The 27618-nt window shown below is 37.8% G+C and overlaps 1 protein-coding gene across 1 annotated transcript in view; it reads left to right on the forward strand.

Moving 5' to 3' along the window:
• Nucleotides 1-27618, forward strand: part of Gmds (GDP-mannose 4,6-dehydratase) — a 495612-nt gene that overhangs the window by 221009 nt on the left and 246985 nt on the right. Inside the window, exon 7 of the mRNA XM_050142522.1 lies at nt 11318-11445. Coding sequence (XP_049998479.1) covers nt 11318-11445 — 128 coding nt within the window. The remainder of the gene's footprint in view (nt 1-11317; nt 11446-27618) is intronic.

Below are 27618 nucleotides of genomic sequence, written 5' to 3' on the forward strand. Positions count from 1 at the left end.
AACCTGGAAACAACCTAGATGCCCTTCAATGGAAGAATGGATGAAGAAAGTGTGGAATATATACACATTAGAGTATTATGCTGCTGTAAAAAACAATGACTTCTCGAATTTTGCATGCAAATGGATGGAAATAGAAAACACTATCCTGAGCGAGGTAACCCAGACCCAAAAAGATGAACATGGGATGTATTCACTCATAATTGGTTTCTAGCCATAAAGGTCACGGAGTGTATACCTGGTGAACCTAACGAAGCTAAAGAAGAAGGTGAACCCAAGAAAAAACATATAGTTATCCTCTTGGCTAAGGGAAGTAGATAAAATTGCCGGGGACAAAACTGGGTTTCCATTACCAGGCATGATATCCCTCTTATTGAGGGCTCATAAGTTTGATTAGAGAGCTGTTACTTAATGCCAAGGTATTCTTGCTGCTACCTTACTTTTAGGATTTATTGTGCCCTGCTGGTCATTATTGTGGTTCATGCATGTCATAGCTGATTGGGGCTTCTGTTTGTTTCCTTCCTTTAGAAGCTTGCATGGTGCCTTCTACTACCATGAAAGCCTGTCCTCTGGGAGGTGGTTTTTAGGTCAGTTCCAGCCTAGGGACCTCTGGGTTCTGTGTTTGAAGGTCATGCTTTCTTAAGCAATAGGAACTTACCTTCTACCTCTAAAGGACAACCAAGGGCTATAGCAGCAGCTTATAAATGGCCGGGAGTTTCTTGAACAATCATTATAAACAATTCAAAAGAGGGCTTCTCTTGCCTGGTGTTGTTTTTAATTATTGTTGTTATATGGCCTGTGGCTCTTGAGGAAATCAGTCAACCAAGATGGGAAAATTTTATTTAAACTATATAGGTGTGTGTTTGTGTGTGTGTGTGTGTTTAATAGTATGATTCCTTATGACTTTTTCAGAAATCCTTACTGATGTTTTACCCTCCCACCTGCTTCTTCAGTGTGTATCTTCTTCCCTCTCCCTAACTAGAGTTCTTCACCTATTTTTACCCATTTCCCCTTCACTTATACACTGCTATTTGACATTGCCTTTTAAATAAAATGGATATTGGGATTTCTTTTTAGAATTTAGAGTCTAAGGTTTCTTTTTCAGTGTTTGCTATGAAACGTTAACCTCATCTACCATTTCTTGTGTGCTGAGACTAGAACCCTAGACTTTAAGTATTGTTAGCACTTGCTCTACCACTGATCCACACCTTAGCTCCTCTTCCTTGTAGCTGCCTCAGGTGGAGATACATACCTAGTCTTCTGCGCAGTTTCAGTCAGGCTCTGCTTCTTATTAAAGGTGTGACTTTATATTTTTTTCTCAACCTCTGTGAGTTATGGTTTACTCATCTGTGAAATTGGATGATGATAGACTTCACTTAGGGTTGTTATGGGCATTAAAGGAAATAGTGTAAGTGAAGCTATTAGCACATTAGCCTTACTGCCATGACCACTGCTAGGTTCCCACCTAGAGATAAAGATTCAACTTGTGTCTCCTCACAACTTAAAATTCAATAATAGTAAAGCAGGATGGTATAGGTTGGAATATATTTCAGTGGTAGTGTTTGCTTATCATAGTCAAAGCCCTGGGTTCTGCTACTAGTACCACAAAAATAAATTAAACACAAACCAATAAATAGAAATAATAAATAGGGAAATAAATAACAGAATAAATAGTTTATTTAATTTGTTTTGCCTGGGTAAAGCATGAAGCTTTGAGAGCTTCTTTATTGGTAGTTAGAGAGTTACGATGTTAGAAGTAGTGAATGTATATCGTGCTAAAAATACTGTCTGTGCCTATCTATGCTTCTGCTGTGTGTGTGAGGCATATTTAACTTTTAGGTATTGTTTTGCAGATATTCTTAATGTGTGTCGATTCTAATGATTGATAATTTTTGCTGTTTAAGAATTTATTTTAATGGTAAATTAATTTTTATGACAATAAAACAATTTTCTATCCTAGAGTCTTCATCCAGCCACCTGATGGAATTTTTAATGCTAAAATAGAACAAAAATTGCTAAAGCAAAGTGTACCTGCAGATTACTAACTTGTTGGGGTACAGCCAAGGAAGTGAACTCTCAACAGTAATGTTGCCCTAACAACACCAATATAATGACTAGAGAAGATACAATGTTGCTTGTTTTCCTTAGGAGAATAAATTCCCTCTATACTCATTTGCCATCAGGATTTTGCATGCATTTGCTTCTCTGTGACAGGAAAGAACAATAAAACCATATCAAAAGAGCTAAGGAAGATTATTGTGGAAAAAGACACAGTTGCCATTTTATAGACATTTGTCCTAATTTCCTATCAGATGAAGAATTTGAATCAAAGGCCTTTTGAAGATTTTCTTACTTTGCAGTCTTCATGCTGGGATGGCTGTAAGCCAATGCTATTTCTTTACAGTTACTTTGAACATGAAATTCACATAAAGTGGCCCTGCTTTGTTTCTTAAATGTCACTACACTTCCGAAGTGAGATGGAAGCTGATAAAAAATAAAATAAAATTTTAGTCAAAGAATATTAAGTTTTAACCCTATCAGCTAATTATATAAACACTGTCATTATTTGAAATAGCCATATGAATTCTAATATAAGCCAAAAATGTAAAATGATATGTGGTAAGTCATTTGTTTAATGCTAATGTCATTCCTGAAAAAAAAAAAGACTTGATTCCACAAGATGATATTTATCTCTCTATATTAATCCCAGGAACTTTCAACTCTTAGGTATACTGAATCTGCTTATGAGGAAGAACTTCGTGTTAGATTGTTCCCAGATTCTTACAGTCTGGGGGGTGGGGGAGCTCTGTGTAGAGATTTCCAAACATGGGAATGCAGACAATAAATTTATGTGTGTTCAATATGGACACAAGCTGCCTGATATAGCCAGGGAATTTCTTTGTTATTACCTGACCTCAGTGACCCTCCATTGATTTGAAGTATGGCCTTGAGAAACAAGTGTATCCCATTCAGAGTTTAAGCATGCCTGAGAATTTGGAGCTGTCACAGAAGAAATAATCAGGCTCACTGTATATTGTTTTTATAAAGAGATTTCTTACTATTTAAACCACTGAATGGACCTGTATCCTTTCTCTCCTTGCTAAGGTAAGGGGGACTGAACACCTATCATGTGTTACAGACCATGCCAGACACCAGTCTAAGTGACCAATATAATGCTTGTCATTAAAAACTTGCAGTTGGGACAAGGAAACTAAAGCTTGATGGTATATAATTTTTTCAAGGGCTGAGGAGGGCGAAGTAGGAGCAACTCTACCCCTTGTGGTAGAGTTTGGGATACCCACAGAGATGATAACAGAAGTGTCCAGCGGTAAGAGGCACAGTATGGACACAAATTTTCCTGCCAGTAGAAGGGCATGTCTAGAAGAGAGACTTTTTCTTGCCGAGATGTCTGCAAACAAAGACATGGCTGGCATATCTATGCCACTTGGCACAGTTGTTAAGGCACACAATAAGGAAGAGACACTGGAGAGGAGAAACGTGACAGATCATATGGGACTACTCTGCCTCTTTGGCCACTCAAGAAAGAGTATTGTAGCTAGATTTTTATTTAGAAAATATGGATTTTTAGTAGACATGTGGAAGAAAGAAATGTGGGGACAAGAATGGCACCTTATAGCAATGCCAAGAATCCCAAAGGAAAAATGCTCAAGGGATGGGCCAGATGGAATTGCTCATCAATTTTGGACTTCTGATCTTTCTAAGACTCTGGCTTTAGAAATACAAAAACTCATGTTCGGTTTATGGAAAATAACTAATTAAGTATATCAAACATGTTTGTATGGACATTTTTCAAGTATAACAATGGCATTAAGGTTAGTTAGAGCCAGAAACTTGAGTGTTGTCTGCTGGCTTGTTTTTCTTTATCTCTTTGTGTACCTGTGCATGCGTGCATGTGTGTGCGTGTGTGTAGTTTTAATCTTGGTCTAATTTTTGCAAGCTATCTGTTTCTATGAAGCCAAAGCTAGTGTCACCAAAACCTTCTTTTTCTTCAGTGTAGAAGAAAATGGGTCTCTTTTAATTCTCTTTGAGAAAGACCCAAGGAAAATTCATACAGTTCCTGCCTGGGCTACAGCTACTCTCTCAGCCACATAAAAGGATAGAAAATTCTTTGGGCCAACACAAGTAGGCTGTCCCTCTGGAATAAAAATTGGTGCAATCAGATTGTTAGAGTCCGGCCAACCCTGGTAGTACTAGACAAAAAGGGAAAGAGCATAGTGATGTCCTGTGGTGCAGTATGTAAATGACTTCACTACTCTGTGGCCTACTGGACTGTATACAGAAGAGCTGCTTAATTGAGAGTGTTTGAGAAATACAGTACTCACAATGCAGAGAAATTATGTACTAGGGGAAGAGAGTGTTTTAGATTTCAAAAACAAATAGAAGCCTTCAGTCATCTTTTGTGTACAGCATGTCTGCATGTGTGTATTCTCTCTGCTTTTTCAGGTGCCTAGAAATGAACTGTATGCAGAGCCTTCTTCCTCTCCCAGCTCCCTCCTTGACCCTTTGGTGACAATGGTTTTCAATTCTCCCAGTTCAGTTTCTCCCTCCTCACTAGGTCTTCCCTATCAGCATGCAAATTTGTTACTTTCTCTTCATTCTGGAAACCATCACCTGTGCTGTAACAAATAAAGCTTGCCTGAAGATCAGAGTGCAGAGCTAGCCACTAGTTAACCATAGAGGCCAGGCAGTGGTGGCACATACCTATAATCCAGCACTCAGGAAGCAGAGGCAGGTGGATTTGTGTGAATTCAAGGCCACCCTGGGCTATAAAAGATAGATCTAGTCTAATAGAGAAGCAAAGCCAAGCAGTAGTGGCTCACACCTTTATTCCCAACATTAGGAAAATGGAAACAGAAAGGGATATGGCTGGGCAGAGGGAGCATATAAGGCTAGAGAAGACAGGAGCACATGGCATTTAGTCAAAGGATCACCCCTTTGGTCTGAGAATTCAGTAGAGGTAAGAACTAGTGGCTGGCTGCTCTGCTTCTCTGATCTTCAGGCAAGCTTTATTTGTTATAGCACAGGCAAAGTATCACCACAATCACCCACTTAAGTACCTTGTAGAAAAAGCTTTCAGAAAAGTGTCTATGCATATTGTCTCGAGATAGTTCTATTCTAGACTGTTAGTCTTTCCCTATCCACACACAATGATAATAGGCATAGAGTCCAGGACCTTGAAGATACTTAAAAGGCTCTTCTGGTTTCATCCTGTCTTTAGCCCTGTCCTCTCTAGGAGTTTTTCCAAACTCCTCAGAAGCTGTCTGATTCAGGCCTGAGTCACCTTTGGGCTGCTGTACCTGTGGTCACTTCACCATCTGTTTTTTTTTTTATTTTTTATTTTTTTTTTCCATTACATAGAAGTGTTTGGGGCACTCCCTAGACACAGGCTTTGTAGACCTTTCTCCTGTCTGTCTGACCCTAAATGGGCCAGTGTCAATGAACTTGGTTTGTGGATCATTTGTTTTATTGTTCACTTCCCTCTTGGTGGTCTCAGCCAGTCTCCAGACTTGAAATGGATGGTTCCCAAATGTGTACTCTCAGCTGCCACCCTCCTCCCCGGGTCAGACTGAGTCACACTAATTTAGAGATGAAAATTTAACCTTGTATAGGTCATAATTTAAAGATTTCATGTTCATCAGCTCTCTGAGAGATTGATTAGTTCATAAAATGAATGGAACGACATAAAACAGCAGTGAGGTAGCTTTTATATGTAAATTTGTTTTGATTGCTTGGGATTTATTGAGCAGGGATCTTTGTTTGACTAAGGTGGTAGTTTTGTCTCCTTAGGGATATAAAGGATAGTCTTCCAAAAGGAGTTATCTGTTCCCAAGGTCAACAATACCAAAGTTAAGAAACTCTTAAACAAGGGTTTATGAATTTAAGTTATCTTTCTGTTGAAATGTCGTGAAAATAAGAAAATTCTTTGAACAGTACTTTAAGCACATACTTATAAATACTTATCAAAAGATAGTACCCTCCTAAAAAATGCACATTGTGAATTGTCCTCTTTCAAGCCTGAGATTCTTTTAAACATGCCTGCTGGATTGTGAGTACCTGCAGTTAAATTGTGTTGGTCTTGGCAAGGCTTGGTGAGCAAAATGAGGTATGATCTCTCTGATCTCAGTAGTGTACTCAGTCAGCCATGACCTTCTCAGTGCCTCTTCTTTCTGCAGCCTGTCTACACCAAGCCACAGCCCAGGCTCTTCTCAGTGGGGTGGCCAGAGATTGCCACAAAGGAAACTCAGGCCCCAACCAGAGGTTCACATGGGGTTCAGGATGAATTGGAATGACTTCTTGTTTGCAAACTTTGTACTTTATGTAGCTTCAGAAAACTTTTAAATGGGCAATGGAATAGAATTTTTATGAGAGAAACTACTGTTTCTTCAAATAAGATTTGTGTGCTGACAGATAAAATTTTACAAAAACATGTATATACCCATGTGTACATGCAATCTTGTCTATATATTCACATATGCATAGCTAATATTATAGCATACTCATAATTGTGATTTTTCTTAGGGAATAAATTGGCCAATTTTAGAACTGTGAAAAACAGACCTTTGAAATCTAGTCATTTTGATTAGCATAAGAATTATCACAATTTCTCCACTATGTTTAGGGAGTCAACATAGAGTGTCTTGTATCACATTTTGTGTAAATAGAGACTGCTTTTTTGTTTCATGGTCACCCAGATCTGAATGACTACACGGAAACTATATTAATTGCAGCACTTTGGCCAATAGCTTAGGTGTATTCCTAGCAAGCTCTTATATCTTAAATTAACCCATTTCTATTAATATGTGCTATCACCACAAGGATGTGGCCTACTGGTAAGGTTCCGGCTCTTTCTTTTTTTCTTTTTCTTTTTATTTTTTGTTTATTTTTTTTTTTAGTTGTTGAAAAAAATTTCTGTCTCCTCCCTGTTTCCGCAATGGTAATTTGGAAAAGTTACTCCATTAACTTTAAAGGTTTATTCAAAGTATTTTTTAAAATGAAGTAAAAAGCAGCAAATAAATAAATGAATAAAATCATTTTAAGCTTTTCCTAAAGTTTAACTAGTGAAGCATATTATTACAAAAGTAATTTTAGAACTTAAACATTAAATTAAAAAACCCATTGACAGTTACATCAAGGTGGATAAGAGTACTTAGAAACATTTTAAAAGGAAATAACACTTTTTCCTTCTTTGGAAACTACTAATTACTTGTGAAATTTAATGACTCAAATAAATAGAAAAGTATCTCCTGTACCTACTGACTGGAAAGCATACAGTTGTTACAGTGGAAGTATTTTCTATATTGAGCTATAGATTTAAATACAATCCATCAAAGCCACAATTTTCATTTTTGTGGGCCTTCAAAAGCTGATCCTAAAATTCATGTGAAAATACAAGAGAACAAAATAGCTAAGGCAGTCCTTAAGAGAACCAAGTTATACTTCCTAGTTTTAAAACTTACCAAGAACATGCAGTCAGAAAGGTGTTGTTACTAATGTATTAATAGACATTTGTCATAGGAGTGGTGTTGAAGTCAGAGATAAACTCTCTTTTGTGCTTGGGTTTCAGAAAGATGCAAGTTTAGTGAAGGAAGAATTATTTTCCAGTAGGCAGTGGGACAGTTGGGTATCTATATGCAAATAATGAAACCTGGGCCTTTTAATTATACCATATACTAAATTAGTTATCATTCAAATCTAAACATAAGGACAAACAGACCAAATGAATAAAAGAAAAAGATAATTGTCTCCACTGTATTAGATTAAACAAAACCTTGAGTAGAATCACAGTGTTGCATATAACCAAGGTAAAATATGCAAATGAACTTCATCAAAAAAGAGAGAAAAAAAGGAACAAGCAAAATCCAACCCATACAAAATATATACTTTACTGAACACTACTGGAAGAGTGACAATAGTGTGCACAGTGAGAAAATATTTTCATAGAGAGACTAGGATCCAGATTGTATAAAGAACCTTTCTGTTCTATAATTAAAAGATTAGAAATCCAGTTAAAACCTTCTCTAGAGAAGATATATGGTTGTCCAATAATCATATAAAAACAAAGATTGTTGTTTTAACAACAATTGTTTAGTTTTTAGAAAAAGACAAGTCAAAGCCAAATCAGTACCTACTGAGATGACTGTAGCAAAGAACACATACCATAACCAGTATGTGTTGGGGAGAATGCCAAGGAATACCTGACTCATTGCTGTGGAAATGTAAAATTGTTCAGCCCCTTAGAAAAACAATTCGCAGTTCCTTATAGGCTATAGCATAAATCAACTGTGTGATTTACCAGTTCAACCCCTATGTATAGTCGCAATAGAAATTAAATATATGTCCACCACACAAAAACTTATACATAAATGTCCATTTCAGCTTGAATCACAATACCTAAACTATGGAAACTCTATGTCCATCTGCTAATGGCTATGCAAATAAAATTTATTGTTTTCCTACAGAAGAACACTAACCATAAAATTGTAATGATGTTCTGAATCAAGGCACAACATGTATCAACCTTACTTTGGTATTCTAAATAAAAGAAATGATCACAAAAGAGTTATATAAAATATCTAGAATAAGCAAATGATGTGGAATTCTCCTCTGTATGCTGTGAATATTTAATCATTGGTTTTATTATCATTGGTTAATAAAGAAGTTGTTTTGGCCTATGGCAGGGCAGAATATATCCAGGTGAGAAAACTAAACTGAATGCTGGGAGAAAGAAAGCCGGATCAGAGACATCATGTAGCTGCAGATGGAGACAGATTCTGGAGACTTTCCAATAAGCCACAGCCTTGTGGCGATATATAAATTTAATTGAAATGATAATTTAAGATGTAAAAGTTAGTTAATAAGAAGCCTGAGCTAATAAGCCAGTGTTCCAATTAATACAATTTTTGTGTTATTATTTGGGTTTGGGTGACTGGAAAAAGTATGTGCAGTCTGTGTCTGCAAAATGGCACCCAGTGTGCTTCAGCATGGTTACACTTGCCCACTTCTCTCTGCACTGTCTGTCAGTAGGCCATGCCTATTTATTTCCTGTTGCTGAGTGATTGCTCAGGTTATCCTGGATGGAAGGTAAGTCAAATGACGTCAGACATTTCTTTGGACCCCACAAAACATTAGTTTAATGATAATAGAAAAAATTCTCACTAATTCTTATTGGGTGTTTAGTTGTTTGATATCACTTGTTATATTCATGTGTTTTGAGATAATAACTTAGTCCTGACAGTGACATAAACCTGTATTTACTCATAAACTTAAGTTTATACGGACCCATAGAATATTAAAATTTTTCAAAACAAAAAATTTCACTAAATATTTTATTTGAAAAGGCTCTTTCTTGATGGTCCTTTGTGTTTTGTGAATTGCCATGGAGAGATGAAAATGATTTCTTTCATTGTTGTCAGGTTGTTTTGAGACAGTTCTCTTGTGTTGAAGCTGTTCATGCTGGCCTGAAATTTTAATCTTATATCCACCTTTTTTCTTGTTGAGACAAGATTTCTCTGTAGCTCTGGAACCTGTCCTGGAACTAGCTCTTGTAGAATAGGCAGGTCTTGAACTCATAGAGATCTGCCTGTCTCTGTCTCCCGAGTGCTGGGATTAAAGGCGTGCGCCACCACTGCCTAACTTGCCTCTACCTCTTGAGGGCTGGGATGTGTTGTTCTACATCACTTCCCCCAACTTCCGTTTCTTAATGCCCTCATGAGGAGCTAGGAGTGTTTAAACATTTGGTTTTCCGTGGCATTCTCATCGTGCTTTTAAGGATACAAGATCACTGTGAATGTTTAGAGCTTGTGTTTAAACTTGTAGTCTATGTCCTTGCCAAAGTTTAGAAAATATATTTAGAAATATCCCCCTTGTTCCTATGCCAGTTTCTTCAGAAGCCCAAATTTTTTTTGTCACATTTACCTTCATTTTCTGTCTGCACAAAGAACAGAAGCAAAGCTCCTGACATATGTTGTTACTATCCATGTATCTAAACTGTAGGAAGTCATTAGCAGGCCTTTCTCATAACCTTACCTAGATACAGAGACTTAGATAAACTCATCCTAGAAGTACTTTTTTTTTTGTTTGTTTTTTTCAAGACAGGGTTTCTCTGTGGTTTTGGAGCCTGAGAAGTACTTTCTTTATGTTAGGAAGAAACCTGGCACACACATCCTAATTATTCAGGGACACAGGAGGATCTCTTGAGCCCAGAGCATAGAAGGTGCCTGGTCAACAAAAAGTTTCCCCACTCTCTCAGTCTCCCTCAGCCTCTCTTAGTCTCTCGCAATACCTCCCTCTCTCCCTCCCCTCCCCCTTCCCTATTACCTTCTCCCCATACAAACTTAATTATGGGAAGATATAATTTTTGTCTTCAATATATGTATTAAATTGTGTGTGTGTGTGTTGAGAAAGGATCTTATTATATAGCCGAGGGTAGCCTGGTGTTGCATGTCTGTACCACCATATCTAATTTGAGACTCCATTTCCATAAGGAAGAAATATTAAAGTAAAGGTGTATGGAAGTTATCATTAAGAAACTGAAAATTAAAACAATTTCAATACTTTTGCCAATTTATGGTACATTTTATCCAAACATTTCAAAATATTTGTACAGAAGTCCATTGTTGTAGATGACATTTACATGAAATTGGAAAATGACCTAGTACTAAGTTTGGTACAGAGAAACTCTTGACTTGGAACTGTATTATACTTTATATTTTGTTGGATATGCAGGTTTCTGGATGAGAGTGAGCGCCACTTATTTTGTTAAGAGAAAGGCAGTCTGAGGAAATTCCTGTTGGGTTTCCTGTAACTGGTTTTGCCCTGTAAATGGTTCCTTCCCTTCTTCTTCCCATGGGTCCTAGCATAGCCTTATTAATAGAAATATATGATGTTTGTGTTTTTTTTTTTTTTAAAAAAAAAAGCAGGGTGGTCTTAGATGTCTGTCTTCCATTCTGGCATTTCCCTTTATACAATCCTTTAGAATTTTCTGTTTAACAGCTGGCATTCCAATAGCTTTTCTTTGGCCTAAAGCCTGGGTTACACATTGGAACAGCAAATTAGGAATGTTAAGACATCCTCCAAAGAAGAAAGGTTTGTTATGAAAGTAGAGCTGATATGACACTTAGAGTTAGAGCTTCTTAGCTTGTCTAACTGACAGCTAATGATCGTTCTCCTTTTTATGTTATTGTTTTTAGGAGGGAGATAGGATGAAAGATATGCCCAGAGGCTGATACTGTGTTTGGTGCACCAAACTGTTAAATGTCAAATGTACTCTACTGATAATACATCTTTTGTTTCTTTTTAGGAGCAAATTTTGTTACTCGAAAAATTAGCCGGTCAGTAGCTAAGATTTACCTTGGACAACTGGAATGTTTCAGTTTGGGAAATCTGGATGCCAAACGAGACTGGGGCCATGCCAAGGACTATGTAGAGGTAAGACCTGACTCATTACATTAAAACTGCCTGCATCAGTTGATACTTTTAATGCCAGGCCTGCAGTGAGAAGGTTGACCTAGAAGTGGTCAGACATAAGCTTCTGCTGACACAAATATGGTTAAACATGTTAAACTCTGTTTAAGGATGCATGGCTCAGAAGCATAGATTGGGCATGCTGATTCTACTTAACAAAGAAATCCTTCCCAATTTTTTTTAATTTGATTGAAACAAAAGTGCTGTCCAGTACTTTGATGGATGTGTAAATTGGTGTTTATAGTGTTGGAAGGTTATTATTTGCTCTCCAAAGTTTTTATCAACCTGACTTGTTTCTTATTTCCCTCCTTTCCCACCCCAACGTACACAATACCACCAGTTCTCATATCTTCAACAAATCATATCCAATCTTGGATTACATAAACTAAGACCTTTAGCATGCAGTCTCTCAAGTTCCTCTCAGAATACTGCTGTTATGGAGCTCTAGGTTCTGTGCTAATTGGTTGGCCATAAGCCCACATACTTCCTGCCATTGCATATCACTGAACTTTACCCATCGTGGTTCTGTTACAAAATAACATGGTATAGTTAGAAAGTTGACTATGGTAAAGTTAAAGGTTTCCACTCCTGGAATTCCTATCAAGTTAAGACAGCTTTTGTTCACTCAGTTACATGCAGATAGCACAGTTTTCTTTTTTAGTTTTTTTAAACAAAATTTGCTTTGCTCTGATTACCATGCTTTTAAACATCCATTGCTGGAGAAGTTGAAACCTTAAATGGAAGCCAGTTTTATAACAATGAGAATGTTATTTTCTTAATAATACTCATGGTATCTAGCATTCTGTTACTCACCTGCATATACTTAGAAATGCTGAGAACACTATCTCTAAATGTACCTGCCTCAAAGACCAAATATACTCAGTTACATTCAATTTATTTATTTTTTTATTTTGAGAGAGAGAGAGAGAGAGAGACTGACTGGCTATATCCAGAACTCAGAAATTCCTTAAATTTTGATAGCCACGTAGATGCCCCACCATGTTTGGAAAGCGCCTTGTCCAGGTTGCACTTTCTTTTCATTCTTTATCACCATGTCTTTGAGATGAATATATATAAACCTTTATGGTATGAGTGAAAAAATAACATTTTGTTTTTGTTTGTTCATTTGTTTTTTTTTTTTAAAAATTTATTTATTTATTTATTAAACATTTCTGTCTCTTCCCCACCGCCGCCTCCCCTTTCCCTCCCCCTCCCCCAACCAAGCCCCCCTCCCTCGTCAGCCCAAAAAGCAATCAGGGTTCTCTGCCCTGTGGGAAGTCCAAGGACCACCCACCTCCATCCAGGTCCAGTAAGGTGAGCATCCACGAAACTGCCTAGGCTCCCACAAAACCACTAGGTCCAGTAGAATCAAAAACCCGTTGCCATTGTTCTTGAGGTCTCAGTAGTCCTCCTTGTCCGCTATGTTCAGCGAGACCAGTTTTGACCCAGGCTTTTTCAGACCCAGGCCAGCTGGCCTTGGTGAGTTCCCGATCCCCATTGTCTCAGTGTATGGGTGCACCCCTCCCAGTCCTAAGTTCCTTGCTTGTGCTCTCTCTCCTTCTGCTCCTGATTTGGACCTTGAGATTTCAGTCCGGTGCTCCAATGTGGTTCTCTGTCTCTGTCTCCTTTCATCGCCTGATGAAGTTTAATATTCAGGAGAAATATTCAGGATTTTCTTTGGGTTCTCCTTCTTATTTAGCTTCTCTAAGAACCCAACTTATAGGTTCAATGTCCTTTATTTATGGCTAGAAACCAAATATGAGTGAGAACATTCCATGTTCCTCTTTTTGGGTCTGGCTTACCTCACTCAGGATGGTGTTTTCTATTTCCATCCATTTGCCTGCAAACTTCAAGAAGTCCTTGTTTTTTACTGCTGAGTAGTACTCTAATATGTATATATTCCATACTTTCTTCATCCATTCTTCAATTGAAGGGCATCTAGGTTGTTTCCAGGTTCTGGCTATTACAAACAATGCTGCTATAAACATAGTAGAGCTTTCAAAGTTTGTCTCAAATGAAGTCACTGTTGTAAGTGACAAGTCGGTGTAGTACTACATGCCCCAAAACCAAAATATGAAAAGATCCACCTGTAATTACAGTGATTAGGTCTTTTAATAAAAAATGGGAAAGTGTCACATGGCACACAATCCAGTCACTCTCACACAGTAAGGCCCTGTGACAGCTCAGGCTTTTTGTTCTTCTAGACAAGTGGTTTTGTGTATGGAGGATTCTGGGTTTCCAGCAGTAACATATGTTGTTAATGTAAGAAGCTGTTTTATAGTTCGCATTTATATGTTCTCAAATAAGTCTAAATTACTTGGTTCCTGAAAAAAGAAACAGCATTATTTAAAATTTTGTAGTTCACTACATTTTATTTAAAGAAGTAGTGTCATTTCTTTTGGTTCTAAGCTTATTAAAATGAGATTACTTTAGAGACTTGCAATTACATTTTTTTTTACCAGAAATAAAGGCAACACTCATAAAAATACAGAGGAGCATGACTTGTTTAAGAAACATGTGTTTCCTGACAGATAGTCAGCCAATTGGCAGGTGTAGAACAAACAGGTCATACTAATATCTCATTTACACATATTAATTGAACACAGTGCCTCTCATTTAAACATAAAACTATTGGAAAATCTAGAAGTTTTTCATATAGGTGTGGAGAACAATTGCTTTTCTTGCTTCAACATGGTAGATCCCAATAATAAGGTGAATTGCTGTTCTGCTCACACCAGTTATACCTCAATTTATTCATCTGTGAAAAGGATGTGACAGCTCTAAAAAATGTTAGCTACAAATTTGGGGATATTATACATACTCTCTTTGTTTCATAAACATTTTTATATTCATTTATGCAGTCATTTCTTGTTGCTGATTCTGACTCATTAACATCTACTTACAGTCCTGTTCCCTAGGCTAAAATGCTTTAAGAATAATTTAAGTGGACAAAATACCTTTCAATTTGAAGAACAGATGTTAAAACTGCATTAAATTATGGTCCATTCCAAATGAATAAGTCGTTACAACTTTTCCAGTTTCTTTTTATAAACATTTTGAAGTGTTCAAAATGCTGACCTCCCTTATACCATAATTAACATCAAATAATACAACATTTTAAAAAGTACTATTTACTGATTGCTGTAGTGATAATGGCCTTCAGATTTGAATCTTAATTTATGCAAAAAGATATCAGGATTTCATATTTCTAATAAAACATAGCTAGATCCCTGAAACTTTCCACGTTTTTATTTTCTTTACTGTTTCACTGGTCTGGTGTGACCTGTGCAGTTTAGGGATTGACCTGACTGGCTTGTGAGTCATGAAGAAAGGACAGACACATGTAATCTGGGATTGGATGGGCTTTGTCCTCTGATGGAAACACACCAATGGTTCGGAAATTCAGCAAGTTATTTTATACATCTAACTAAATTGAAAAGGCAGGTTTATGGCATTAATAAGGATGCAGGTTATTAATACAGCTGAATGAGGAGGTAGGTTTAGCTAATCTCTGTGCCGGGGGTTCTCTGTAGGGGAATAAACCAGGCTGTAAATATCTAGAAAGAAGTTGGGGGAAATATCAGTTTGCAATTTCCCAGTTAACATTTTCCGCACATACTGTCACCATCTCCATAGACTGGGGAAGGTATGGCCAGTCCCATGTGTTTGAAGCACTGGGGTCCTTAACTTGGCAGTGCTTATATTTATTTGGGACTTCATCTGTTCCACAAACTGGGCCCGTTGGATGTTTTCATGTTTCTTTCCTTCATGAATAGTGAAAAAACTCTTAGTGAGTGTGCAGTGTACTGATCATAGACACTCTGTTCAAGCCAACTCCCATTGTCTGTGCTGTAGGAAAGATGGTGAAATATAGTCAAAGAAGGAGGCTTCAACATAGACTCAGTTGAGAAATGCCATGGTCACAATTCTAATTGCAGCTAATCACAATTTTCTATGCTTTATTTAAAGTCACATAAGACTGAGGAAAAAGCTCTATTATACAAAGTTAAGCATTTTTTTTTTTTATATTAGGACGGCTACCTCAAATACATGACATCTGACTGTGTTGTCTGCCCTGCTTAGATTGAGGTAGGGACCCAAACTTTCTTGACCTAGGTACCCTTTAAACAAAACAAAATAATAAGTACAACAACAACAAAGACAAGTATAGATACCTACTAATACTCTAAAAGTGGTGCCAGGTGCTTACATAAAGATTTTGATAACAGTTTTTGATTAATAAGCTCTGACAGTGGTTTATGTTTATAAAATTTTCTGGAATATGATTCTAGCCAGAAAATACTGGATAAGTTCATTGGCAGGAGCTATAAAAGTATACTCTTAGCTCAAGAGGGCTCCTTTCCCTTGAGTGGCAACACCTTTCTGGAGCCTGACAAAAGACATTTTCAGGCTGTCTTTCTAGAAATGTTGAATTTGTTAGAAAAACATAGAAACTTTGCGATTCTTCTAAATGAAGTTGTGCGCTTGGGGTACTTTTCAAAGTCTTCATTTAATAGCTCCCTGTACAGTTAGAAGGTTTCATTTTCCAATGAAGGGTATGTGTGTATGTGGGTATACAGAGTATGGTATATGTATGTGTATATATATGGTAGTTGTGTGTATGTATATTTAGAGCATGGTGTATATAGTGTGTGCAAGTTTGTGTGTATGTGTGTATGCATGTAAAGTATGGTGTATATTATATATATATATATATATATATGTAGTGTGTGTACATAAAGAGTATTGTGTGCATACATATATTGTGTAGTGTGTTTGTATATCTGTATATGTTGCTAAGGATGGAACTTTGTACTTGATGGGATAGTGTTCTATAACTGAGCTACATCCTAGCCTGTGGAAAGAAATTAAAAATTTCAATATATTATGTTTATCAAGCTAAGAAAAATATACAAAGTCATAATTCTTTGTTTCATATGGTCAGATTTTGATAGGTTGGAAATAATGGCTCTGATCCCAAATCGAAAACATAGCCCCCACCTAGTTGTAATCTTGATGAAAGACACTTGTTCTTCTCTATTTCTCATGTGGATTACTCACCATGTGACTGTGAGGGTGAATGCATTTTTAGTCTGATATTAAACATGTAAAATTAAATACAGGACAATACATTTAAAAACCAGGACTCAGGATAAGTCTCAACTGATAATGTGCTGCTATGCAGGCATGAGAACCAGAATTCAGAACCCTAGTATCCACATAAAAGCCAGGCAGGATTGGCACCTGCCTATAATCCCAGCTGTTGAGTTAATACCTTATGTCAGCATCTGGCCACCATACATCTGTATAAACAGAAATTTCTGTCCTGCCTGGTCCCGCAGCCATTCAGTTCCAAAGAAACACACAGAGGCTCATATTAATTTTAAACTGTTTGGTCTGTTAGCTCAGACTTATTACTAATTAGCTCTTACAATTAAATTAAACCATTATTCTTTTTATTGATTTTATTGAGCTATACATTTTTCTCTGCTCCCCTCTCTTCCTCCCTCCTCCTTTTCAATCTTCTCCCATGGACCCCATGCTCCCAATTTACTCAGGAGATCTTGTCTTTTTCTACTTCCCAAGTAGATTAGATCCATGTATGTCTCTCTTAGGGTCATCATTGTTGTCTAGTTTCTCTGTGATTGTGATTTGTAGGCTGGTTTTCTTTGCTTTATGTCTAAAAAACACTTATTAGTGAGTATATATGATATTTGTCTTTCTGGGTCTGGGTTACCCCACTCAATATGATGTTTTCTGGATCCATCCATTTGCCTACAAAATTTAAGATGTCGTTACTTTTTTCTGCTGTGTAGTACTCCATTGTGTAAATGTACCACATCTTCCTTATCCATTCTTTAGTTGAGGGACATTTAGTTTGTTTCCAGGTTCTGACTATGACAAACAAAGCTGCTATGAACATAGCTGAGCACATATCCTTGTGGTACGATTGAGCATTCTTTGGGTATATACTCTAAAGTGTAAACCAGGGTCTGGAGAGATGGCTCAGAGGTTAAGAGCACTGACTGCTCTTCCAGAGGTCCTGAGTTCAATTCCCAGCAACCACATGGTGGCTCACAGTCATCTATGATGAGATCTGTTGCCCTCTTCTGGCATGTAGGCATACATGGAAGGAATGTTGTATACATAATAAATAAATCTTTAAAAAAAAATAAAGTGTAAACCATTATTCTTATCTATGTTTAGCCATGTGCCTTAGTACCTTACTCAGTGAGGCCTTCTCATCTTGCTTTCTCTGCATCTTGCTGGTGACTGCAGACTTAGCCTTTCCTCTTCCCAGAATTCTCCTAGTCTTGTCGCACTGCCTATATTTCCTGCCTAGCTACTAGCAAATCAACATTTTACAAGTGACAAATCTTTACAGGGTATAAAAGTATTATCACACAGCACATCTGCACAGATATAGAAATACATTTGAACATACATACACACTTACCATATACAAATACAGATGAATTAAAATCTTTAAAGAGCAGTTCTTGAAGTATATGTCTAGGTGTTATGTATACTCATGTGAGTGTAAGGACATAGAAAAGCACATGCAGATTCTTGTAGTCATAGAGCCTATGGATAGGGGTTAGGAAACTGTAAATGGCATTTATAGTTCTTATGAGTAGCATTTAACATTACTTGTCCTCTGCCCTCTAGGATTCGCATGGATGAGACAAGTTGTCATACCTATTATACTAAAGAGAATTGTGGTTCTTGTCCTCAAGATTAATCTCCAGGCAAAATGTAAATGTTCTTTTCACACTTAGATGATACAGTAACATCTTCTGTATAAAGATTTCTCTGCCTCCTCTTCCCATCTGCCTGCCTTCCACCTTCATTTTTGTATATTTTGCCTCCAACACTCCTCTAGGTTCCCTACTCTCAGCTTCACTCACCTGATATCTACTTTTTCCCGTGAATGAATGAAAGTTCTTTAATTTTAATAGCAAGATTATTTGTGCAGTGTAGATGGAATATCCTCATTACATAGGATACCACCTAAGCTCGCAGATATTTTTGCAAATATAACCGAATACTAGCATTCAGTGCTTCACTTTTACACTAGTGCATTGGGAAAGGAAAAAATGTATTTGCAGTCAATATTGTCTTTTATATTCATGATCTGTATACATACAAATACTATAAATTTGTCTCTCCAAATTTCTCTTCTCTGCTCTCTTTCATTTTCTCCCCCTTTTCTGTCTCTTCCTCTCTATCTCTTATTCTCTTTTCCTTCTCTGTCCCCATCACAAAAACTAAAAGGCAAAATCCCTGTTTTCAATTCATTGACAGACATAATTTGGCTTTATTCTACTTATGGTCACCTTTATTGCAGGAAATCATTTACTTAAATTACATGGTGTGTCCTCATGAAGCCTGGCGGGGAGGCTTAGGGATCTGCCCTGTTGGTTTCTGGACCACTAGAGTGCCCATGCTGTGCCCAGGTTCCTGGGCTTGGCCTCAGGGGACCCTTTAATACAAACAGTTAATTGTACTCTTTTATCCAAACCCACAAAACCAAAATGTCCTAAGACAAACATTCCCTTGAGTAAAGAAACACTTTATTTTTGCTCCTATTTACTCCTAATGTCTCTTCTTCTCATTCTTATGAGTGGGATCATAACAACAACATGGTTGGAGTCTGGACAATATTTCCAGGTTCCTGGTCTCTCCTTTAAAGAAATGAAATAAAGACTAACACAAATTGCAGTAAAGTCTCATACAGATTGCAGTGTAACAGCGAGACTTTATTCAAAGCAAAGCTGTAGAGTGCAAGGTTAGGGCCAGAAGAGTGAAGATACTCGAGGACCATGATTATTGTTTGGGGCATTTTTTTTAAAATTAATTATTATTAAGGCTATAACTCAAGTGGCTCTCTGTTTGGACTGACAGGTGTAGATCATGCAAACCTTTGTTTACTTTGAACATTCTTTCTCCATATTGAACATGGTTTTAACCACATACATACCCATTTATGCATAGGCATAAGATGGTCAATAATAGATTGATTATCCCTAAAGGTTTGCTTGAGTCACAATGGTCTTCCATTGACTTGGGAATATGTGTTATTTCTTAGGGAACCCTTAAAGGAGGGCCTCAATCTTTTTCATCTTTATTTTGAATTCCAACTTTATTTGAAACCCAACTTGCCTAGTACAGAACAAATTCCAGTAAATATATGACTTTTTCTAAATTGTCATCCTTTTTAAATTGTATAAAATGTGATATACATATGAGATATCTGTTATTATAGAGATTTTCTTAGCCTAAGGCATTTCACTGAACATGATTTTACCACATTTTTGTTGTTGGATGTGTAATGGATTTCCAGAATTCCAGCAAAATAAGTTCAAGAACCTGCTGTAAAGAAAATGTAGTTTTAACTATATGCTCTTATGTTGTGCCAGATTCTTCTAACAGCAGAAAATTAGAAATTAGGTTCAACTATTAGACTTTATTCCTATTTTTAATGTTATCTGAGCAGACAAAAAACTATAAAAATGCAAGATCCACTGACACTGAATTAAAAAAAATAAAAGCAGAATAATAGCTCAAAATCTAGTGTCTCCTGTGTCTGATAACATGGCATGAGCAGTTTAGAACCCTCTTTTTTAAGCTCTCAAGGTGATCATTTAATGGAGAATCCTTCTAGGTAGACAAAGATTTTTATTGCAGGTTTACTGGAAATCTTTAGTTTTGTTTTTCTTCTTTCCTCATCTTTTGTTAACTCCAACACACTAAATTTGGGAGCAGGTCACCTAATAAGGGACTTTGTTTGCGGGGATTGTTTGTTTGTTTGTTTGGAGTTGATTTGTTATTTGTTTATTCATTTATCTATTTTTATTGTGGGCTGTTTGAGACAGGGTTTCTCTGTAGCTTTGAGTCTGTCCTGGAACTAGCCCTTATAGACCAGGCTAGCCTCTAATTCACAGAGATCTGCCTGCATCTGCCTCCCAAGTGCTGGAATTAAAGGTGTGCCCCACAACTGCCTTGCTAGGGCCTTTTAAAAAAAAAAAAAACATAAATACCATTGTACTTAGAAATCCTGTGTCTGATGTGCTGGGGATGGCATCCAGGGCTGTGCTATACCTGAGTATGAACTGGAACTTAGAGCAGTGTCCCTGGAGCCTTGAATATTTCTATTCAGACTTACTTCACAGGAGGGTAAAATACAAAGCAGGCTGTACAGAAAGAAGAAAGAAGAGTACTCTGCAGTTTTCGATGAGGTTCTTGGTGGGTGTCACCTCATTTCCTGCTGGTGGATTGACTCCTACATGTTGAAAAGACAGGTCCAGTCCCTCAGTCTATCACAAAGCCTATGACTCACAGAACATAATGAAGGTTGTTCGGGCACCTGTGTTAGAGGGGACAGGAGGCATTCCAGGCAGATGATTGTGGCCTCCCACCTCTAGCCACCAAGCATATGACACAGTAATACCTACCTCCTAGTTACTAAGAAAAGACAAACATTAGTATTCCAGTAGTTTCACATTCTTTTTTTTTCTTTTCTTCACACAGCGTCTCCTTTATGTCAGAAATAACTTGTTGATTGTAACTGTATCTAAAATTTCAAGTTTAAACATAAATACAGGAAGTTCTCATCAGATCTTTTCTTAAACTCAGATAGAATATTATATTCCTGGATTTTGATCTCCTGTGATTTGCATTTTTGCATTTGGTTTCTCCCTAGAAACCTTTGACTCTAACTAGGACAGAAACAAAAAAGCACTGTCGCTATAAGAAGCTGCCCTTTCTTCTGTGAAGACCTCCGTTGGTGCCTGTGCTGAGGTTCATTCCTATCTCCTGAGTCTCTGGTGCTTGGTTTTCAGGTCCACTTTTGGTATCTCGGCTATCCTTGTGAGGTCTCAAAGCTTCTTTCCACTGACTTTAAATATCCATTTATTTGTGAGTGTTTGCCTGCATGGCTATGTGCACTAGTGGGTGTCTGTGTGTGTGTGTGTGTGTGTGTGTGTGTGTGTGTGTGTTCAGTGCCTACAATGGCCAGAAGGTGTCAGCTCCCCTAGAACTCAAGTTACAATACATATTATGGTTGTGAACTGCCATTTGGTTTCAAGAGCAGCAACTCCTCTTAATCACTTAACCAAGTCTCCAACATACTTCTCTGATTTTAAATAGTGACCACTGCACAGCTGTATATATTTCACTATGTGTACAAATAATTATAATAATTTTTTAAATGACCTGTTTTGTCATTGACCTTCTAAGTTCTCCCCTTATTCAACCTCAACATGAGAAATGGAATGAGAAGCGCTGTGAAATATTTGAAGAGCCAGAAGTTACAAGGCCAAATCCTACATTTTAAACAGAAGACTTCCTCTTCAGTATTAACTTAATAGTTGTACAGTCTTATAATTTGAGGAAGATATCACCTCTGTACAGGAAATACAAGTTTCACAGAACTCATTTGATCCTTATCTTTAAAACAAAACACTGAAGAAGGTTCAAGAAATGGCAGGGTGATTTAAATTCCATTGCCTTTTGTCAGTAGAGCTGAAAGTTACATGTGGTTTACGATCTGTCAGGGCCTTTGGGAAACAGCATCCTTGAGTGGCTTGGGCGGGTGAGTCATTTATTAAAATTATCCCTGAAGAATTACAGGTTTGCTAGCTTAAGTATGTATGGCATAGAACCCTAGGATCATAGAAGGCTAATAAGGCTCAAAGAAAGCAGAGTGGCTTAGACACTTTAGTGGAATCTCTCCTAACTCCCTAGATGCTGACCTTCCCTGTCCTTAGCTGCTCTTTCTTTCCTGTGTCTACATCATTTACTCTTTTGATCTCCCTTTATTCCCTTTTTCCCTTGCTTCTTCCTCCCTCCCTCTTTTGTGAGTGTCAGATAGGGCCCTGCTCTTCCAGCAGGATATCTGTGACAGGGCCAATAGTGATTTAAATGTAAACCTCCTTACCCCATATTTTTGTTCATCAGCCATAGCGGCAGGCAAAGCATTTTATTATATACAGGTACTCATTTATTTCTCCTGAATCTGTGTTTTCCATGTAGAATGGAGTAAAAGTACACATGAGAATAGAAGGCTAGAACACACAAGTCAAAATTGGATAGATAATAGTCTACTAAAGGTCTTTTCAGGCAGTTTTGACACCTGCAAGAACCGGAGGTTTTCATCACAGCTTTGACTTTTCAGAGGTTGTTAGCCAATTTTGAGCAACAGGGAAGTCCTTCCCACTTCTGCATTTCTGAACAACTCTATTTTTATTTGTAGAAAAGAGCTTTTGTCATTGGGGTTTTAACTCAGTGGTAGAGAGGGCTTGCCTTGCAAGCTCAATGCCCATGGTTTGCTCCTCAGTTCTAAGGTGTGTATGTGTTTGTCTAATTCAGACACTGAAGAAGCCTTGCATTATGTCTTTCAGACTCTTCTGCTGACAGTATAGATTTACAGTGTTCAGAGCCACTATTTGTTTGCAATAAAGCAAAGTCTCACAATCTAATGTTCCCAGTAGCCATTCGTTACAATTGCTTCATATGTCAATAGAGGCATGCATGAAGTCCAAGGGTTGGTAGTGGCCAGCATGTAACTCAGAGATGCCAGGGAGCTGTTTAGGATTATTCCAAGCCTCCTATGATCCCAGGCAGACAGTAACTCTTCTTTTCCTATGTTCTTTCCACCTGGGCCAGGCAGTCAGATGTGGCCAGGGTCAGAACAAAGAAGGACACAGAGCTGCAACAGCTTGGTCAAGGATTTCATTAGCCACATGTATGTCTCATGCCAGTCTGCTGGAGGGGCATCCAAGCAGTTAGGTGTTGTGCTCCAAGCTTCTAATTGAAGAGATGGAAGAAGTGCCCTCTAAGAGATACAATGAGTTTGTGCACACAAAACCAGGTCCCCTAGAAGATACTTGCCCAAGATAAAGTGCCTTCTGTGGCACAGATATAGACTAGGGGAGGGAGCCTTTTGCATATGTTTTTCCTCTTAAGAAACCAACTTAGATTTCTATGTCAGGTGTCATCCTGCTTATAGACTTTTTGTAGTGGGGGATAATCACATTTTACATTGTGTGTAAGAAGCCAGAGTACACACTGCGGTTACTTCAGATTATATTTAAAAGTTCTGTCAATAGAACCTAATATGGGATTAATCTATGTGTAACTTCTTCTCCTAACATGTATTTATCAATATAGATTGTAATATAATGTAAAACCAACTATGCTTCATTTATATACATCTCCGACTAGACTTCTATTTTACTTTCTCTGTATTTTTGCATTTGACCTATTAATACTTTTTTTGGATTTATTCAGGGAAAAAAATGCTCTTTCAGCAGAACCATCTGGCTTGTTTCCTGTTCCTGTGCTGCTTTGTGTACTTTTGCAAGGCCACCCTGCGGCTTTCTGAGAGCTGGTGTTACACTGGTGGTCTTGCAGCTCAACTACAGTGATGGGAACTTACACTACAACTTCCTTTAAAGTCTGATGTTTCCAAGGTGGAAGATTGCATGTTGTCATTCTTCATATATAATTCTGTTTTCCCCTTGTAGCTAGAATGTTGTCTTTTCAAAAAGAATTACACTGTTTGTTTTATTCTTTAAGGGAGAGGATTTCTACTAGAATATATATTACCTTTTTAATATTTTTTCTAATGTACATATGTGTATATGTTGTATCTGTGGGTATGTGCAGATGTGTTAAGGTGCCCATAGAGACCAGAGGTATTGGATTCCCCCAGGAACTGGAATTATAGACTATTGTAAGTTACCCAGTGTGAGTACTGGAAACAAAACTAGGGTCCATTAACAATAAAGGCTGGAATTAATAATGAATACTAAAAAATATGCAAATTATATAATGAAAGGATTGTACAGAGTACACATTCTATACATAAGACAGTTTATAAGGCTGCAGAGATGGCACAACTGTTAAGAGTGTTCTATGCTATTCTAGAGGATAGGAATTTGATTCCCAGAAACCATTTTGTGAAGTTCACAATTCTCTAACCACACAGATCTAGAAGATCTGACACCCTCTTCTGGTCTCTGCAGGCACCCACACACATGTGCATACTTACATGAATACACACATACATATAAATCCTTTTAAAAAGCAGTTTGTAATGCTACTTTGACCCTTCATTCCTCACAGAAAAGGTCAACTGATCATTTGACTTATTTCCAAAAACTGTAACCAACAGCTTACAAGTCTGTAATTTAATGTTGTGATGTTCCACAGATACTATTTTTTTCTGGCCCTTGTTTTCCATTTTATGAAATATTATATTTTATTATAGCATCCTTGTTTTAGAAACAAACATCCAAGAGTTTTTTTTCTCTCTTCCTCCCTCCCCTACCTGATTCATAACAAACTCTAGACTTCACATTTAGATCAGTATTGGGTAGGGAGTTTTGTTTTTTGTTGTTGTTGTTTGTTTCTTCTTTTTTTTTCTAATTTTACTTCTTATTGATTCTTTGTGAATTTCACATCATGAATCTCGGTCCCACTCATCTCCCTGTCCCTTCAAATCTTTCCTCTGCCCTTGCATACTCCTTCACCTTACAATAAAACAAAATAAAATTTAAAAGAAAAGAAAAAAGGAAGAAGAGAAAAATCTCATCGTGGAAGCTATAGTATGACACAGTGAGTCAGACAGTACTCCCTTTAGTCCTTTACTTGCAAGTGTTCATTGCAGTGAGTTGTTGGTCTTGTTCAAGGCCTCTGGTTTCTGCCACACTATTGATATTGGGTCCTCACTGGGACTCCTATTGGATAGACTCTTATTGTCTTGTGTCATGGAGATCCGACAGCTGTGAGTATACAGGACTGGCCCCTTCACATGCTTCAGCAGATCAGAGATGGGATGGATGTTGGGGTGACCAACTCATAACCTTGGTTCTGGGCCTGGGTGGTTGCTGGGTTGGTTAGCCTGTTCGCTTTCCCTTATCATTACCACCAGGGTGAACTCTCCAGCATCACCCTGGCTAGCTTACCCCATGCAGTAAGCAGCAAGGGGCAGACCTGGCTGGTTCTCTTATTCTCTCACCCTTGGGCTGGCTCATTCACACCCTCATATCTGCACCACCAGAGCCAACTCTCCTGTGTTGCCCAAGTGAGGTGCAGCTGGTGAGAGACAAGGAAAGCTTTCTTGCTCTCCTGACCTCAGGGCCAGCTTTCCCACCTGCCACAGGCTATGGAGGTGCGGGAGGTCTTGCCCACACCACCAAGCTAGCATCAATGGGGTCAGCTCTACCATGCTGCCCATGTGAGGTGCAGGGCTCACTTTCCTGGTGCAGGGCCACTCTCCCAAGTGCTGCAGCTGGTGAGAGACAGGGTCAGCTCTCTAGCCTGCCACAGGCAGTAAGGGACTAGGGTGGGGAGGGCATCTTTCCCTAGTCCATGCCACCACATCGCAGATGATGGATTTGGGGTCAGCTCTCTTACTCTCAAAACCCCAGAGCAGGTTCACTCATGCCCCCACTTACAAGGTCAGCTCTACTGACCTTGTCATGAAGGTCAGTCATGAAGTGTCATGAAGTTACACGACCTGCTTTCTAGAATGCTACAGCAGATGTGGTGCCAGCCAGCTGTCCCATTCTCATGACCTCGGGCCTAGCTCTCCCATCTACCATACATCTTGGTCGGGAGATCTCTCCCTTGCTTACTCATCTGTATGGCAGATGAGGGGTTGTTCTTTTTATTGTTGTTGTTGCTGGGAATGGAACCTAGGATACTGGTCACACTAGGCCAAGTGTTCTACCTCCAAGTTAAATCTCTACTGAAGAATATGTTTTACAACTCTTTGTACTTAAAGTTGGGAAAGATAGTGAGTGGATAGTGTTTTCCCCAGTGCCTGTCATGCAGGAAGACCTACAAAATGGAGACCTTCCACAACTTTTAAGTAGATATTTGCTTTTAACAATAGGAATGGAAAGCTCTTGTTCTACCAAGGATGGTGTTTTAAAATGTTTAATGCACATTTTTAGAGAAAGTGTTAGGGGTTAAAAACTTTGAAATAAATTTGGTATCAAAGAATTTAGTTATTTGAGGTATTGTTTCCCCTATAGCCTAATTAGTCAAAATACTGTGAAGACTCTGCTTAATCCTAATGCTGCTTAGAGGTAGACAGGGTTGGGAAGGATGCTCAGATTTAATTTTAAGAGAGAGAGGAAAAGTTAAAAATTGATGCTAATTAAAGTTAATGAGGAACATTTAAATCCTTTAATAGTTCAGTCCATATTACAAGTCAGAATGGTGTATACCATTATTATATGCACGTGCCAGCATCCTCTTTGGCTATAATTCTTTTCCCTTGAAAATAAACCAGTATGGCATAGAAGGCATAACATGTGCTCATGATTTCTGTTCATCTTTTTGACAAATTCCACATTTTTAAAGAGGAGAAAAGAACTAGCAGAGGCAAATTAAAATAGAAAGTATTTTTACACTGCCATTACCCAACTCTAACACAATATAAAGCATAGTTATCATCTAAGTGACCACTTCTGTCTCTTTGTACTTAAATTTTTATTTTGGTATGAGAAACATTCTTCAAACCCAAAGGGTATACTTAATATGACAGGTTTTTTATTTGTTTTTGTTTTTTCTTGTTGTTATTTTTGTTTTGAGAATTTCTTTTAAGTTGTAGGTGTTTGGAGAGGTGGCCTGATTCAGCATCCTGTATTAATGGTCCAAAGATAGAACAGCTCAAGCTTTTCCTGCTCTTCTCTGTGAGATGTTAATATGCTTGCAGAGATGATTCCTTTTAGAAATGCTACTCTCCCATGGTCCTGATCTCCTATGGCTCATATAAAGTGTGACTCTTGTTCACTCCCTTGCTTAAAAACTGTCCCAGACCTCCATTTGCTTCTGACTGTCCAGGCTATGTGAGACTATCTGATATCAGATACCATTAGAGAGGTGTTTCAGTGACTAAGATACAGATGTAACTTAGATTAGCTATGTACAACACAGAAGGCTGTCAGCCATTTACAGGGAATAGAGCAAAGAAAGTTTCTTTTGTAATTTTATTTCCAGAGATAGATTTTTTTGTTTTTATTTTCCTTTTATTTTCTTTTATGATGGCTGCTGGAGAAGAAACCCAAGGCCTCCCATATGGGAAACAAATGCTATACCATTAAATTACACCCCAGTCATCTA

Source organism: Alexandromys fortis, unplaced genomic scaffold (genome assembly GCF_014885135.2).
Source record: "Alexandromys fortis isolate MF-2015 unplaced genomic scaffold, M_Fortis_MF-2015_v1.1 scaffold_5, whole genome shotgun sequence".
Classification (NCBI taxonomy): domain Eukaryota; kingdom Metazoa; phylum Chordata; class Mammalia; order Rodentia; family Cricetidae; genus Alexandromys; species Alexandromys fortis.